Source organism: Frieseomelitta varia, unplaced genomic scaffold (assembly GCF_011392965.1).
Source record: "Frieseomelitta varia isolate USP_RPSP 00005682 unplaced genomic scaffold, Fvar_1.2 scaffold_480, whole genome shotgun sequence".
Lineage (NCBI taxonomy): Eukaryota > Metazoa > Arthropoda > Insecta > Hymenoptera > Apidae > Frieseomelitta > Frieseomelitta varia.
In genome coordinates this window covers 272,280-291,043 of record NW_025110235.1, presented here as the reverse complement: position 1 = coordinate 291,043, position 18,764 = coordinate 272,280, and the positions used below count along the sequence as shown (strand labels likewise).

The 18,764-nt window shown below is 30.1% G+C and overlaps 1 protein-coding gene across 3 annotated transcripts; it reads right to left on the bottom strand.

Annotated features, from left to right (window-relative positions):
• Nucleotides 1-53: 53 nt before the first annotated feature.
• On the bottom strand, nucleotides 54-17,770 carry LOC122532875 (alpha-tubulin N-acetyltransferase-like). 3 transcript variants are annotated; one of them, XM_043662030.1, is made up of 8 exons: nucleotides 16,813-17,770; nucleotides 10,288-10,437; nucleotides 8,427-8,598; nucleotides 4,414-4,555; nucleotides 3,124-3,229; nucleotides 2,930-3,017; nucleotides 2,514-2,560; nucleotides 54-1,013 (listed from the first exon to the last, which is right to left on the bottom strand). In XM_043662030.1, the coding sequence occupies exons 1-8, from the start codon at nucleotides 16,914-16,916 to the stop codon at nucleotides 731-733; spliced, it is 1,092 nt and encodes a 363-aa protein (XP_043517965.1). In that variant the 5' UTR covers nucleotides 16,917-17,770; the 3' UTR covers nucleotides 54-730. The 3 variants fall into 3 exon arrangements, with proteins under 3 accessions (XP_043517965.1, XP_043517964.1, XP_043517966.1); XM_043662029.1 differs by lacking the exon at nucleotides 2,514-2,560 and adding an exon at nucleotides 1,396-1,490; XM_043662031.1 differs by lacking the exons at nucleotides 2,514-2,560; nucleotides 8,427-8,598; nucleotides 10,288-10,437; nucleotides 16,813-17,770 and adding exons at nucleotides 1,396-1,490; nucleotides 6,687-6,975.
• Between the last annotated feature and the right edge of the window lie 994 nt (nucleotides 17,771-18,764).

The window sequence follows — 18,764 nt, the reverse complement described above, 5'->3', positions numbered from 1 at the left end:
GTTAAAAAGTAATAAATTTCTCTAAGATTAGTTTAAAAAAAATGTGATGTAAAAAAATAAAAGGAATGGTAAGTTTATTATACAAATCACGTATCGCTATATTTGTGATATATGAAAAATGTCCTGTATCGTTTTCATCTATGTATAAAATTACAAGCCAGCCTATATGTATATATGTATATATATATGCATTCTACACGATATTAGTCGTGTACTACGATTTCAATCTGTTTCATCACAATAATTTACTAACAATTTCAATATTATCATCGTTTCAATCAACTGAAGCATATCGATTAAATGTTTAATTTCAAATTCAGTACTTTTTTCAATGTAATATTAAGCCTAATTAAAGCTTAAGAAAGTGCTGGAAAAAATCATCGACATAAATTTAGGATTTTATTACGAAAATATAACTTATACAATTTCTTTTCAAGTTTTAATTATTAGTCATAATGATCTAAGTATTGTTTCTATATCTATTGCTCAAAGTGCAATTTCACGATATACAAAATAATCAATAATAATTTGTTAATTAGTCTCACAAAAAATAAAAGAGTTGCTTTCTCCAATTGTTATTGTACATATTTCTCTCCTCAAGTACCACAGCTGTTTAATTTCCATTAAGCTTATTATTAATCTTTCCATTGATTGTTTTGAGAGATAAAGCATTCTTAATTTTATCGCACATGCAAATGATATAATTCTAATATTGTCCCAGTGCTTTCTTTTACCATAAAGGGGAGTGGTAGAATTTCAGATCTAATCTATTGTGTTGATTTGAACCAGCTACTTCTTGACTACACGATGGTGATGGTTTTATATTATTTTCAGTTTTCTCTGTTTCCCGTAAAATGGTAGTTAAAGGAGTTGGTTGATAGTCCGGTAAAGCAGGAGTTGGTACTGTTGACAATTCACTTGTACGTTGCTTCTGTTCTTCTTCTGAATAAAGACTCAACGAACGTGGTCGTTCCGGTTTTAATTGTGTTGCAGTCGGTGTGCTCGGTTTCTCACTGAAAAAGTAACTTCCCATGAAAATATTGTGGAAATACATCTGGTAATAATATGCATTTCATGATTATAGTTGCGTGTAATTTTATGTTATTAAAATGTTATACTTACATTAATAAATGAAAAAAAATTAGATTTTTTAATAAAGAATATTTACTAAGCAAAACATATTATGATATTGATTTTTTAAAATATAAAATACTTGAGAATGATTTAATTTTCATTTCAAAATAAAATAACATATTCTTATGTTTTTTTTTCAAATAAATTATCATTTTATATCTATATAATATATAATAACATAATGAATGTAATATTTTTGTTAAAAAAGTGAGTCATGCATGGATTAGAACTTTCGCAAGTGACGCAAATGAAATTACTTACTCTGAAAACAAGAGTAAAAGGAACGTGTTGCCATTGTGCAGAGGATTTTGGGAATATTGAACTGGTGTTTTCATGGAAGTGAAATCGCTTAATATCTGTCAACGAAAAGGAAATAAATATAAAGTCCATGCAGCATATCCGGTGAACAGATTTTAATCATATGCACAGGTGCGAGTGGCCAATTGAAAATAATCGATACATATCACAATAAATAAATATAACTTATATACATACATACATACATACATGCGCAAATTAATCTAATAAGTGTTCAATAAATTAAACATATCTGTGCGTTATAAATAAAATAATGAAACGATACTTGTATCTCAAATCATTCTTTTTCAATTAAATATTAAAGATCCTTTACAGGGTTTTTCAATATTTCAATTTTTATAATATTTTTATAATGCTATAAAGGATGTTTAATTAGTAATTTCCATTGTTGTTTATCAGCCAATTAAATTAATTAATATCATCACACAATTATTTAATTATACAATATATAAAGAATTTGTGACATTGAAAGACGCAAGTTCATTTTTCTATACCTAACTATATACTTAAATAAATGTTGAAATTTTTTTAACTAATGGAAGCAACATAATCAGATTTTTGCATGTTTTTGTTGTTTATCGGAGCGAATTAATCAACCTAAAACCTTGGGCTAATATTGATGAAATGAAGCAAGAGAAAGATTCAGGAAATATGTATAACATTATGATGCGCGTACAAATGTGCGCTGGCAAGAGGTAGCATATACACATTCAGTGTAAAAATAGTGAAAGCTGTTTATATCGCGTATTGCTGTGTTATTCATGTTTTCCTTAACTCTTTAACGACCAACCATGAGTATCTTAAAATCTCAATGAATAATATTATCTAGTACAGCGCTATCAATTATTGCACATTTAAGTCATTGATATAATTAAAAATAGTATTATTCTTCATCTAGAACAACTTATCTGGCCATTGAAGAATTAACTAAAGCTTCAGATGTCGAAGAGAGCTTTTGCACCTCTCCATAGGTACAAACAACTTGTCGACTACTAATTAATATTGTAAGCAATTTTTGCTGGATCGAATAATCTGGATGATTATCTTTTGATTTTACTCACCCAGTACGCTCGGCAGATGGACCAAGCACAGCAGTATTATGGATTATCTAAAAAAAAAGCGTTAATGCATTCTTAGTCATGGCATTAGAAATACTATCACCGCTATGAATAGTGTTATTGTGTTAAAAAATATAGTTAGAATTTTATCATAAAACAATTAATAATTAAGAAGTTTATATAAATATAAAAATATTATATAACATTAGATAACATTGCAAGATTTACAATTGTATAAATTAATATAAAATATGTATTTAATTTATATATGTAGGTATACGTGTAGTGAATATAATAATTCTAATCTATATTTCTATCGTTTAAGAATAAAACAATGTAAACTTAAGTTATAATTGGTACTTTGCTTTTGTGCATTTTATTTGTCGGTGATCTTCGGTGTTCTGTGGAGTTGTACTTACATTGGCCATGGAACAAGGCGGTCGTGCTGCAGCGTATCTACCAAACGAGCTGCGTGAAACGGAGGAAGAGTATGGAACACCATTTAAGCTAAAACCATGATATAAATTGTTAATATGAGTTTTTTATTTAAAAGAGAGAATCAGGGGGAGAGGAGAAAACTAACTAAAAATATGTACAAATAAAATCTTTATACCTAGAATTACTCTTCCCAAGATTATTATGTACGACGTTAGAAGCACCAATATCAACCGAGGTCTTTGCAGGTAAACTGTATCTATTAGTCCTCACATCCTGACGTTCTGCAAAATAATATACAACAAATATATTATTAAACAGCGTTATACTAAAGTATTAAAAGAAACCAAAGTAATTTAATAATGTCAAATTACTTTACTGTAAATTTAAAAATTAATATTAATTTAATAATAAAGATTGCATTCCTTATTTCTAAACAATTAATTTAACGAGCTTATCGAGTTTTATTTAATTTCCTCAAATGGAAATCGTACTAACGTATACAATTCAAAACGGGCAATTTCATATCCTACCATAAATTATCCGATGTCAAGGAAATTGGATCAGATCATTCATAATCGACAGAATGTCGAGTTAGCGAATTTATCATTTAAGAACAGCTTCGAATCGATCAAGAGATTTACATAATAAGGCTGTTACATAGGATGACATTGACCGCAATTTTATGCCACTCCATGTGAGAAACTACCGATTTAGGGCATCTACCGGCGAAGGACGAATCGTAAGAAGAACCTCGACCTTCATTCCACCATTCTCGTATCTTTTAACTTGAAACCAGATCGACAATGGATTCATGGATTACCTTGTACTTTTATGGAGCTACCTTCAAGACGAAATATTCATCAAATTTTGTTTGTCAAAAATGGTATCAATTAAAACGAAAATTAAGTCTTTTATTTTTCTGCTGCTTATTTTTTTTTTTTTTTGTTTGATAAATTAAAAACTTTTCATTGTTATTTCACTTTTATTTATTTACTAAGCAAATTCAAGTTCAAATTAATATTCTTATTTGAAAATTTCTTTAGAACTTTCAGAAATTTTTTTAAAAATTTAGACAATTTCTTTTTGAATTTATTATTTCAATAAATAAATTTCATTGATAAAATTATCGATTAATTACACGTGTTATAATGATTTACCAACATTTATTTTTCACACTAATGAAAATTCTAGCACTGTGGTCGTTAACGAACAAAGCGTCAGGTTTATTTCTTTGATGAAGTAATTAGTGTAATTATTTAACGATCTTTCAATAAAAAAAATTAGAATACGGATGCCTACGAATTTATAGAACATGTTTCTTTTTTCTACAAAATATAATTGTGTTTTTATTTTTCTTTATTCTTCTTCCTACAATTTTTCAAGTAGAGATAAGTAGAGATAAGTTTTAGCCTTGATATCACAAAAGTTTGAAAAGAATTAAAGGAAAGAAAAAAAAAATACGTACCGTCGTCGAAGAATCCTCGAAAGACGACAAATTTATTATTCTGCGGAATAATCTTCGAAAGACCATAGTATTTGTCTAGAAAGGCCAGGAACTTTTCTGAAGGTCTATCGATCGCCAATTTCACAGGCCTAATATCCTCTTCCTGAAAATGAAAAATTGCACGTAAGTATTATTATTATGGAAATAAATAAAAATAATAATTAATGCACAAAAATAATAATCGACACTTCAAACAATTCAATGTTTTCTTAATTTTTTAAAAATGATCTTTTGGTATTTCTTTCAGACGAGTCCAGCAAAGAATTTAGAGGTGAGTTCAGTCACCTTTCGGGTTACCTTTTCGATCGTAAAACCCACGTGTAATAACCTTTTGTCACGCTCCTCTTTAAGACCGTCCACTAATTTGCTACTATACACTGTGCCACACTTCTTATCGAGAACGAATCACGAAAATTAACTCCTATAGGCGTGCAAATATTTTCTCTTGCTATTTAATATTATTTTTTAATCTTTTGCATGGCAAGAAAATGAAAGTCAAGTTTCATGGTTTTAAGACTAATATTTATTTTAATTAATGTTCTTCAATGTAATTACCTTTCCTATTTTTATGTAATCAATTATTTAGCACAACGAAAAGTGGAAGAAATAAAGATAGAACATCAGTGAAATACATATATACATATGAACAGTGAAATACAGAGAGGCTTAAGTTAAATTAATTAATAAATAAATTAACTATTACTTATCTTTCGAAATGTTTCTTAGATACTTCCTTCATTAATTGAAAAAATTTTTTTTAAGTATACAGAAGAACTTTTTGCAGCATGTGCTTATAGACATTTACAATTTTTTTAAATAGTTACAAGATAATTAATGATATGAATGTTCGAAAATGTATTCAAACCAACATCAAAGAAAAATACGAAGTAAATGGATTTTAGAGCGATAGCAAGGAGATAACATTCGACAATGGACAGTTAAGCGTATGTACAGTTAGATTGAAAACGGTGATTAGAGAATTGCACGCGAGCTACGATTTCGCCGGTGAACTTCGAACATGGGACGAAAAATCAAAGAAAATGACTATTGATCGGTGAATGAGCAAGAAACAGATTGGAGGGCGGTTGAAAGTCGTGTGATAGAAATAAAGGAGGCCAATCATTACTCTGTTTAAGGTCTGGCTTTGTGTTCGGCCATATTACGTTCCGGTCTATGTGCTGTTCCAGCTGCACGGAAAAATAAGAAATCCTTCATTTAGATTGCCGTAGTAACGGTACACGAATAGTAACACGTTGCCTTTTGCATCATTCTACTCGTAGCTAGACGCCTTTCGCATCTGTTCCTTTTTCCATTCCTAATTGTCGCATGGAACTTGACTAAACAATCCACATGTATGTAATATAATTTTTTCTTACAAATATTTGGACGATAAAATGGTAGAATTCTCATAGACAAAAGATTTAGAATAAATAACAAAATTGATAGAAAAAATATGTTTTTGTGTAAAAGTTCTTTAGTACTGTTTCTCTTTAATCATGTTAAGAAAAATCGAATTATACTTACAATTAGTAATTATTTAATAAAAGTTTAATTTTTGTATGAAAATGATAGAGAACTAAATTATTCTTACTGGAATGATATAATTAGCAAAAACAAAGATATATGTGTAAGTCCTATTTCTTTTTTTTCTTCCTTTTTTTACTCTTTTTGTTTTCTTTTATTTTAATCATTCCCTTTTTTCCTTTCTTCTTTTCTTCCATATTCTTTCTTCCCTGTTTCCTGTTATCATCTTTCTCTTTTTATTCTATAGTGTCCCTTTTGCTCCATCATCCCTCCAATCTAAAAAAATCTAAATTAAGATTATAAAATCTAATTTGGAAACATGATTTGTAGAAAAGTTTCTGAGATCGTTCAGTGTTAATCTTAATTACTATTAACTCTATAATAAATTAATTTAAATACATGTACAAATAATTAAATCTATCAATTATAATATTACAATCACATAACGTTAATTACACCTTCAATCAAGCTCAAATTATACAGCAAAATGTGTATATACGTTCACTGTCTGCTCAATGTAAAAAAAAAGAAAAAAGAATGTTCGATTTTATTTTAAACGCACAATCTACCATAATCGTACACGATTTATATATCAAACGTCATAGTGTTTCACACGCCAGAAACGTCTGTTACCGAAGATGGAAAGGGAACGGAAGTCTGGTATGTAGTTGGAACTATGCGAGTGAATCTTTAACGAAAGAACAGCTTACACCGGTTCGTGTCCTGCGTACAAAATTATTATCCACCCACGTAGAGGATGTGAATCGTGTTGAACAGTGTAAACGAGACGTAATTACTTCCCGAGTAAAAGCAGAAAGGCGTCCCAGCTGTCTTGATCTAAACCACTTCCATAGAAATCTTACGCAAAACCAGGCTGCTTGCTTGTTGAGTCGAGCGTTGCGAAATATCATTTCGCAAACGCTCGTAGGCAAAACAAAATTGAACAGAACAAAAGGGAGGAATTAACACAACAGAAACACCAGATATAACGTGTATATCTCACCCAAACTTATTACTATGATATGATATATAATGAACATGTTAATACAACAAAGAATCAATAAATTATTTAAGGATTTATTTAAATCAAAAATTTAATTTATAAAATCAATTGTTGCCTGAAATATTGTTATATAATAAGTTTCTCTTTTTCCATTTGTAAAAATGCATATTTTTTGTTGATGGAAATTTTAAAGAAAACGGAATGAAAGGTATGATTCGTACTTTAACAACAGGCTCTGTAGAATGTCTTGAACCGAGGTTAATAAGCTTTAATTACGGAAAAGTACCGCACCGACTGGCAATCGTGTTAGTTGAGCACCGTGCACGAAAGCACGAGGTGAATTCACGTGCCGGTAAATCAACAGCACTTGCTGTGATTCTGACAGAAATGCAGCAAGCATAACAGAACGAGGGAAAAAAATCTGGTATACCACAGAACCACAAACGTCAATTCCCGGCCAATCTACTTTTCTGCTCTTTTCGTTCTCGTAAATTCATTTTTTGCTCTTTCAAATTCAATGTACATGCTATCTCGCTAATCACGCTAAGCGTAAACCAAATAATAAAAATATTAAAATTTTATTCTGCATAGCAATTTTTATTTTTCTATTTTTGCTATTTATTATTTTTTGTGCATTTTATCCTATTCTAATTTAAATGTATGAAATCATTAATTATGAAAGCTAAATAATTTGTGGCCTTGGTACATCATAAGAAATTCTAATTCTTTTAATAACAGTAACCTTCAACAAAATTAAAACGACATTCGCACCGTGTTCAATGATATATTTATGACTATCAACAACATATTTATCGTATCTGAGTCATAATTTTCACGATTATAATAATTTAAGGTATTAAATTATTTGTATCATTAAATACTCTCTTCAGATTTGCATTCTACGTGACTCTTTTGCCAATTGGAACTATTCATTTATAACCATCAATAGATAATTTCATAGCTGCATAAATGATTATATAATATTTCAACTCAAAGTATTAAATTACTGTTGTGACCAATCGTATGTTTAATTGAAATAAAACCTCTTTACTATCAATATCTTAGATATATTCCTTCCTGCTATATTTCCTTCAAAAACACTGAATATTAAATTTGCATTCCACGTGAGCCTCCTGTTGATTGAAACCATTAATTTAATATACAATTCTACATATAAACCATTACATATTTCCATTCAAAGTATCAAAATGCATAAAACGCATATAATGCCTAAAAATGTATAAAATATGATACTTGTTGTGATATTTAGCTCTTCTCAGTTCTCATAAAGATATAAATTTCACAAACAATCCAAAACATTGAACAAAACTTTTACTATCAATGTCATATTCCTTGCTGCACTGTCTGAGTTTTAAATTGCATTCTACGTATCTTCTGCCAACTGAAATCATTTATATTACAGCTATTTAATTGCGTAACCACTTACGGAGAGCATGTGCTGATAGAGAATATTGCCAAGGCCCATGCGTTGCCGTGACTCGTGCACGTAGAAGTCCAGAATGCATCTTGGTTTTAGCTGGTAATGAGCACCAGTCTCGTCGAACATGAAGAGGTTCTTCGATCCGGTCTTCAACAATCCCACCACGCTGCCCAGTCCGCTGAAAAATCGAAGGAAGATTGTAACATTATGCGATGATGATTCACGGCTGCGGTCCATGCAAGGTTCGCGTTCTTAGATATATGTAGATAGAGAGACTCAAGGAACTTCGTAATGAAACTGAAGAACTTGGACCACCGTGTTCGTCACCGTGTGCTGTTTTTAGGAAGCTCTTCCTGGCGAGATTGCTATTTGCATCTCTTACACCTCTTTGCTGTGACAACTTTGCGGATAGAAAGTTTAAGTTTTGAAATTAAAGTTTGTTCTGAAATAGAGGTAATATTTGATCATGGTGGTATATAGATTCTTATTCAAAATTAAAAATGATATAAATATAATTAATACATTCATTTTTGTAAATAGATATTTTTATAAATTAAAGAGAGGTACCAATTGAGAATAAAAGTTTTTAATAATTATTCAAAAGAATTTTGTACATAATACTCATCAAGTAACGATGAAACTTTTGTTGAAAGTCATTATAAATTATAATTTATTATTCAGCATTTCAAGAATTTCTCACGCTACCAACTTTCCTCCTCTATTACCAATATTTATGACCTACTATTGTTACAATAAACCACGTAATTTAAAACTAGCTCAATGATATTTCATGGTTAATTAAACTGGCCATGAAGATGGGAAAGTGCTTACTTACAATAATTAATAACGTACATCGCAATAGTATGCCACGAACAATATTTTTAGAATTTCATGAGCCAACTACTGTCTCTATACGCAACGTCTCTATACCAACAACAATTTTTATCCATGATTATAGTGAAAAGAGATAAAACAATTTAAATTATAAATTTTTTAAACATATTATACAAATAGATTATTAATAAATGAAATTTTAAAAACAGCTAGATACAATGTAATAACTAATGAAAGAATTTAATAAATCAACTAGTTCAAACATACAGAAATGTAATATATTGCAACTACACAAGAAAAAAGTCGAATTATCCCCGTAATAGCTTTTGAATGGCGGTATATAACGAAAGGATTCTGCGAGGATGTGGAAACTAGATTTCTGTAGGGGAGGCGACAGACATATCGATCGACCGACCGACCATTTTGCACGCTACGAAACCCCTTATCCTGGGGAATACAGCTTCCTTTCGAGCCGCTGCTCCGGGTTTGGATTGCGCTTTTCAAGAAGCTCTTCGTCGTTTACCCACGTCTTTCCGAAAGCAATTTATCCGCGTACGAATATTTAACGTTTCGAAGGAGCTAGCAAGGATAATTGCACTTTCATATTGCTCCTTTTTCACCATTTCCTAGTTCTTGACTAACTCGGTTTTTTTTGCTTACCAAGATTAACATTTCCTTTTGCTTTTACTTTAATTTCTGTTCTAATTTCCAGGAAAGAAGAAAAAGAAGAAGAAGAAGAAGTTCAAAGAAATTCGATAACAAAAAAATATAAAATATTTAACTAAATAATATTTAACTCGGTTTTTAGAAAATTTCATTCTTAATTCCAGAGAAGTATAAATTCTGAAATTCTTCTGTGGAGAAAATTTGATAAGTCAATGTTGAAAAATATCGAGTATCATTCAATTGTCACACTATAATTTTTGATATTAGAGGTCTTTTTTAACATAAGTTAGAATGTTGCGAAATAATTAACTGAGCTAAATCAACTAAAAATAATAAATTTAGCATAAAAAAGGTTTAAAATACTTACTTGTTAGCTTCATTGTCTACTAATAAATAAACTACATGGTCAGTATCTCGAAGTTTTAGGGTGCTGGTTATTGGCTTGTTCAGACCTTGGGCTCTAGCAGAAGCCTCTCCCATGTCGTCTAGAACTCGGCTTAATTGTCTTTGACATTCACTGGAAAAAAAAAATTAAATTTTCTATCAATTTATAACGTGTATGTACAAAAAATTATATAAAAATTTATACTCTGATAATAATAAATTAGCACTCTGTAACCATTAAGATATTTCTGAAGAAAAGAAAAAAGTTAAAAACTTATCCACAATTTAATCTCAATTTCATGGTGAATTGTGAGATGTGATTTACAACTTAAACGATTCAACTATTCTAGTTTTTTCTGCCTTCTTTTTCCTCTTGTTTTTTTCTCATGTAGTTGCTTTATTTTGTCTATCTCTAGCCAAGGAATATAATTCTTTTTTCTATCACTACACAATTCTATTTATTTACCAAGATTTATAATTATTTGAATAATTTAGAATACATTAGGAAGTTAATATTTTAACCTTGGCTAGCTGTTTATTGTTTGAAAAATTCAGATAATCTTATATTGCAAAAAATCACGTACCAAAGCTCATTTCTATCGCAAATGATAAACGAATGTTGTTTATTTGATGAACTCTGTTTTGTCAAATCACGAAATTGATTAGTATCGACAAAATTGATCGTTACTAAGCACGAGAGATGATAAAATTTTCATTTTTCATTCCATTTAGAGTTGACTATTAGACTTCGACTTTAGACAATTTTAATATATTTAATATATTAGATTTATTATTATTTACTATTGTATTAATATTGTTATTCCTTTCCTATGTAACAAAATTTTACTTTAAAAAATTATAAAATTATTATAACGGATGAAAATCTAATGAGAAAATCCTATCAATGTTATGAAACATCAATTGAAGTTAAGTATACAAGCTAATTCAATTGCCAATTTGATAAATTGAATATTTAACCCTACTTAATCACCAATTCTTTTTCTGAAATTATTTATGAATCTTTATTAGCGTTTAATGGCTGAATGATCAGAACATATTTCTGAAAAGTATACTTCTTTGATCAAAAAGAAGAAAAATCTCTTTATTGTCATATATAAGTTTCTTTCTATTCTTCCCAAACTATATTAAATATACTGGTATACAAGTAAATTATTTTTATCCGAACAATCATTTTTATTAATTTACAGTCGCAATCACGCATACTGTCTGTCCGTTTCATCACGCGATTACAAAACACAATGGACTCATATTTCTTTCTTTAGACGCTGGTTCGTAAATCGATTACACAATACGATTACACGGCGTCGCTTCGAAATTAGCGTCTGAGTCAGACTCAACTATGTTGCCTGTCCTCTGATTGCCTGTCCAGGAAACCGAGAACGTGGATCAAAGTAAATAAAGAACACTGTAAAGTAGTAATAGCTACCTGTCCATGACACCTTAACTTTTTCTTATACCATTCTGTTATTATAAACTATTTCAAGTAATGAAATCCGTCATTATACCGTATATCCGCGTACCATAAGTTAATTCGTTATAAGATCCGACCTAATTCCAACAACAGAGCCGGCATGATATTATTTTGCAATGCAAATGCGAATCGATTATCTTAACAACGCTATGTACAGTCATTCAAAGGAATGACGATGGAATCGATTGTGTTCCATGTGACCGCTGAAACCATCACATTTAGGACAAACGTGTACGAATAAACACGTTGATGATCGATCACGTTAACTTTTTCTAGATGAACTTTTCTTCTAATAATTATTTTTCTCCTGCGATCCTTATGTCCCAACCTCGTTTCAGATTCAATTAAGAAGAAAATTTTTAATAATTTAAGGAAATCTATAACATAAAAGAATCAAAATGAAAAATTTACATACTATCAATATTTTTCTTCAATTTGAGAAATTTATTGAAAAAAAAAAAAAAAAATGAAAGAATTGAAAAATTCAAGAAAGAAGAAAAACAAACGAATGAAAAATATTTATGTTTTCATTATAAGGAACATTTGCAATTATAATTTCTTTTTCTTTTTCAAAACGTTCATAATATTTAACTTAATAATCATTAGCAAGTTTGCAAAATAATATTCTAAAATAAATTTGCTCAATAAAATATTGGACGAGTGCTTCTGTACATACCGGAAGACAAAAATCCATTAAAATATTTTATATTCCATTGCTTTAAACCTTTATCCTTCCATTACATCATCTGTGTACCTTTACGAAGAATTTTATACGCAATTTCAACTGGCCATGAGCATCTATTTATCTGGCAATCCCTTTGCATGATGTTCAAACTCGTGTTTGAATATGTAAAAATTCTCACGAAGCAAATACAATGTTCTTCTTCTTTATGCAAGCGTATTAATTCGTGGTAAATGAATTTCATTTGAATAAGTTCCAAAAGCAAAGCTTTAAACGTCTTCCGGAATAATAATTTGAAATTCACGATGACGAATCTTCAAACGCTTATTAAAAACGCTAAAGTATATGTACTCGAATGTATTAAGAGTGTCGTTGAAGTTTTATCAGTAATATTTTATCGTGTCGAATGTGCGAGATCAGTTAGTTTGCGTTAATTAACTTTTACTCCGAATCCCGTCGTTCAGAATCAATAAAACGCGAAGCACGCAAAGCAATCCGATGAAAGAGCAAAAAAAGAAGAAATATGTGCAAAAGAAAAGTGGGAGAAATTGAAACATAAAGTTTCAACGCTACTTTCACGAGAGAAAAACAGGATCGTTTTCACGAATATACATTCGGACGATAGGTGCCGTGAAATGGTAGCATGAATGAAGAAAATTACTTTGGACTATTAATTGTATATAGATTTAATTCATTTTAAAAGAAAGCTACGAGGAAAGTTGTGTTTTGTAATTAATACGAGCGTGAATACGTAGATTAAAAGTTAGTTTAATCTTTCTTCGGTGATTTTTGCCAATTAAAAATCTATTTTGTTTACTAAAATAACATTCAATTAGTTAGCATATCACCAAAGAAGAAATTTTCCATATGGAAGTATAATTTCCTATTTTATTTCAAATAGAGAAAAATATTTTTGTTCTTCTAAAATTCGAAATATTTTAAACTATATTTTCATCTATGGAAAAAAATATTTGCCAATTTGCTAGTATGTTATCTTAACCTGATTAGTTTGTTCATATTGCTTGATCGTCAACGATATCGATTAGGTAGTTTTGTTAGGTGAGTCTCGATAATTTTCCTCGTGAAACGCTACAATTACAAGTGCCTATTACTTTGCTGACATAACACATTTTACTCAGACAATACACAGGCGAGATTTAAATTGATACGATGAGATTGCTAACCCCATAGCTTAACTACATGGAACGGAAAGAGATCTATAAGAAGGAAATCATCGTTTAATCCGTTTATATTTAATCCTTCATTTCACGTTTCATTTTACATATTATTTTCAACACAAAGGATCTTCATATAAAATCTACTTTCTCAATAAAAGTACAAAACATACCTGAAACATAAATTTCTATCAAATAAGATATAAAATAGAAAAGTAACTTAAGAATGGTAAAATATGTTTACGGAAATAGGTTATTGAATGGATCATTAAGTATGTTCAGACTCTAAGAACTTTTACCTTGTGATTTACTTCGTTTTACTTTTCACGTTCTACGGAATATGTATTTCAAGTTATGTGGGTTAATGATATGAGCGATCTTCACTGTGTCCAAACGTTACGTATAAGTTCGACGAAGAATCAAGGTGATCAAGGAAGTGATTTATCGTCCGTTTTTGTTCAATGAAAGGCGTAGATGTTATTTGCTTTCCTTGCTAATTCACAATATGAGATAAAACTAAAAATATGTGATAATGCAAGATACAGAATATAAAATAAAACTAAATAAAAATCTCGAAAATATTTCATACGTCTCTTATAATCTCCTTATGATCTCTTTCCAAATTGAAATCTTTTATAGTCTAAGTTCAAGTTGAAATCTCGTATATTCTACGTCCAATTAGTATTTGTCAAAGTCAACGTCACTTATGATATTTCTGGACCACCATGAGATGTTCCAACATTTCGACTTGCAGTCCTACATTCCTAACATCACGAATAATACTAGGAGTAATTTTCGTGCAAGGAATATTAAAAGAAAGTCACTCTAATTTTAGAAACTCAATGCATGTAAATCTGATAAAACTTTGCAATATCACAAATCAATGCCAATGCAACTAGCATGCAACCAACGTCAGAAGAAAACGGTTTTATTTCAGTGATGCTATTTTCTTATAGCTTTAGAACGTGATATAGCTGATAGAAAGTACATATTAAAAAAAGATCTCTCTTATCAAGATTTCCATCACGAATAAGGCCAAATAACCACAGTGATATTTCATTATACATTTCTTTGAGTCACCGTTCAAGAATGCACTTGTGCAAACGAGCAAAATCCTCAATAAAGTTAAATATTCTAGCAGCATGAAACTGCACTTCCTCATTTGCTAATTCAATGTGCAAATAATATTTTCAACAACAATATGTAGGTACAAATATGTGAAAGTAACTCTCATCGATGTATTTTAAAGGACCGGGTGTAATTTGTTTTCAAGCGCATTATTTTCAACTGCTGGAGAACCCTGCTCTAAACGCCCACGCTTCGAAACAATAAAACGATAGACGGAGATCAAGCGGAGACAAAGCGAGTAAAACCAAAGTATTTTCTGCATTATACTAACTCCTTTGTATAGGTAGTCTCTTTGATGCATAATAAATAGATACAGCTTTGTAAATGCTCTTTACGTTTGTCGTGTACTAATAAGTCTATGCAATGTCTTGTAACTTGAAAATTATACTCTCACGTGTTTACATATTTTAAATTTTAGTTTATTTGTTTATTAATATATTGTATTTTATTCGTTACATTAAACCTACACTATTGTATTTAAGTCATTATACTAGAACGATTATAATTTTCTCCTCCTATATTTTTAATATAGGATTAAAATTTGAATTGTAGAAGTGTCTCTTCTTTATAATATACGTAGCTGAACTTTTCTACATTTTTTATATTCCAATTTCTCTATATCTTTTATTATAAATATAAAAAATTGTTTCTAAAAGAAATTTTTATCTGTAATTGAATAAAAAGGATATTATTGGAATGTTTATTTCAAAAGGATATTTCTGGAATAATTATTCCAGAAACTAACATAATTCAAATTATGTACAATTTCCTATGTATCATCTATAATGTGATTATCCTCTAAATTCCCTCAACTATTTCTTATGCAACAGTTTCATGCAGGTGAAAAGAGCAAGAAATCTAAAATTACAGTGATTGCAGTATAATTCTGAAATAATCTTTATGTAATGGTTGAGAGTGATGAAGAAAAACCAAGAAATTTGATTGATATTCATTTGTTGACTTGTTACATGCATTAGATGTGCTGTGGTAGACCAACTTTAGATTTAAAAATGTTGGGAGACATTATAAGTCAATAAGAAGGCAATTGATTGATTTCCTCAAATCAATACAGGGTAAATAACTCTCATTTGCATAACTACAAGCCAATAGTACACATTTTACGATGATCGAAGTAAATTAATACATATAAGATTTTGATTAACTTACGATGCAAATTAATACGCTGAGATGTATAGAATTACGTAGAAATATAAAAAAATAAAAAACAGATAGTATTGTGAGTTATACTAATTTATAATATGTAAATGATCTGTGACATAACCATAAATAGTACAAATGTAATGTAATATAAACTGTAATTATTATTATGTTATGGGTTAGAACATAAATTAGTTATGTTTTTGTACATACATTATATATAAAAACAGCACGATTTATGTTTCAATTTAATATAGTTATTATATTATTATGTATAATTGATTTAATACACAATAACCATGTCTATCGTGTTACAACAATTCTCAGATTGAAATATCCTCGAAGAATTCGAGCCACGCCAACGCGTGCGTATGTTTCATTGATATTTATTTTCGTCATCGATTAAACAATAATACCGGTCAATGTGACAGTGTCAATGTGCTCGAATAGATTTATTTAGGGTGGACCGATTATGTTTCCGGGAAGCGACCGAGACGTAAGAATTACTATAAATGACTATCCCCGGTGTCATCGACGTAAAGTGAAAGTATCGTATATATTCCATATTACGATATAACCTTGAAGATGACGACCGCGATAAATAACCTCTTACGGGCGTATCGATTTTTCTCACTATCGTCATTCATCGTCATTCTTCCTCGTAAGCAATTTGAAAAATATTTGTCACGTGATGTTAATGTATAGTTTAGTTATTTATAGCTCGCGCTACTTGCACATACTTATTGTAGTCAAAATGTCATATTTCTTAGGACTTAAGATTTAATAATGGAAACATGTCAGGCTACAAACGTTATAAATTATAAAAACGTAAATCATGAAATTATTAATAAGAATGATAACAGAAATACTCACTTCAATTCACGACGATCACCTCTGAAGTCCTCTGGAATGAGGGTATGCGTGACCTTGTTGATCTTTCTGGGTAAGAGTTTATTTACGTTGAACTTGAACTCCATCTCGACGGGTTTTTCACTATGCCGGTTTCGCCGATTTTCACGCAAATACGCTCAACGAACGGGTTCTTAACCTTTCAACGCTCTTGTCACTTCACTCGATCCACCACCTTCCAGTTTTTTTTCGAAACTGTCTCGAGCGATTCTCCTGAATATGGCGGTCAATGGCATCCACCGAGCCAACTTCACTGCATCTTTTCCGAGGGGGGAATTACGATATTATAATTTGGCAGTCTCCGAAATTGTTCGCGTCATGTGAAAACACCGTCGAATTATTTCAAATCGATCGATTGTTTATTATCTGTCGCTCTTGCTCTCGCGCGAGATCTTTTGTTGTCACGTGGTTCTACGTTTTATAATGACTTCTATATATATTTCTCAATATCACCGTCCCGTGTACTCTTTGATACTTCATTCGTAATGAAACTTGTTTATTACGCTTCTGACGTCGTGATAACGATCAGCCTCCTTGACACAGCGACGAATAACTCTGCACCGGACTATACACGTTTCCTCAAACCGATCAATTGTGTACAGACACCAGACTTACTTCACAGTTCGTAGCCAACTGATATCCATAGCTGCTGTGACGTCGCTTTTTCACTGCCGCGACTAATAATAAGTTAGAAGAGAAGTTAGGTGATACGCTGTTGTATCTTTGACAATCTGACAGCTAACCGATGTGACAAGTTAACATATCGATACGGCTGAAATCTTTCAAACAGATAATCGAAGCAAACTACCGTACAGTTAAGATATCCAGTAACACAGTTAAAAAGAGAAATTTAATAATTATACGGCGTTTCACCTGACGAATCGGTGGAAGTCTCACAGTTTACTGGCCAGCGGTACGTTCAATTTTTTCCTGAAAGCCGCGAGTCGCGCCGAGATGCGCACGCACTTGAGAGCCGCGAAGCATGACGATACCTTATTGCGCATGCGTCAAGGTTCTTTCTTTTGTAATGATAAATTATTTTTCATTATCAACGTTATAATAATAATAATCATCAATGGCATTTTATTAAGAATGTATAATTATATATAAAAAAATGATGAATATTATTTAATATGTATAATTTAGCGTTAATTATGCCATATTTTTAAATAGCATAATTATTGTGGGAAATAAGATATTTGGTAACACACCTTATATTTCCAGAAATATTTAAAGAATTAACTTAATGCTTTTGTTTATCTTGATTACGTTATGTTGTTTTGTAAAATAATTCTCCTTACGAATACTAGATGTCGCTAGAATCTTGTTATTTTAGAGAAATATGAAACTGTAGTTTCAGGTAAAAAAAAACAATGAATATAAAACAATGATAAAAAAAACTATTTTATTTTTATAAAAATCAAATACTAAAGTAAACATATACAAAATAAATAATAAATGACAAAAAAATGAAAATATCAATATAATTAAAAATTTAGAAGTGAAAAATTTAAATCAAAATATTGAATTACTTTTCGATATAATTAATAATCTATAAAAATTTTTTAATTGTTACGTTTTATGCTATAAATTAATATTTAAATGCACCTGGAAGATAAAAATGCCTCTAGATACATATTTATACAGAAACATATAGATACATTTATTTGTTAATATTTAGTATTTAATAAATTAAGTTACATTTTATCAATTATTTGCTATTTAATATGTACTTTTTTATTTGCTTAATAAAATATTGTTCCAACAAAATATTGTTGTATCAAATTCAAAATAGGATCTTCCACGGAAGTTACTATAAATCATACATTTGACTAAGTACATAACTTGTTGACTAAGGTACTCAGTAATTTGCGCGCGCATCTATGGTATGGTGATCATAGTGACAGTTATATTAC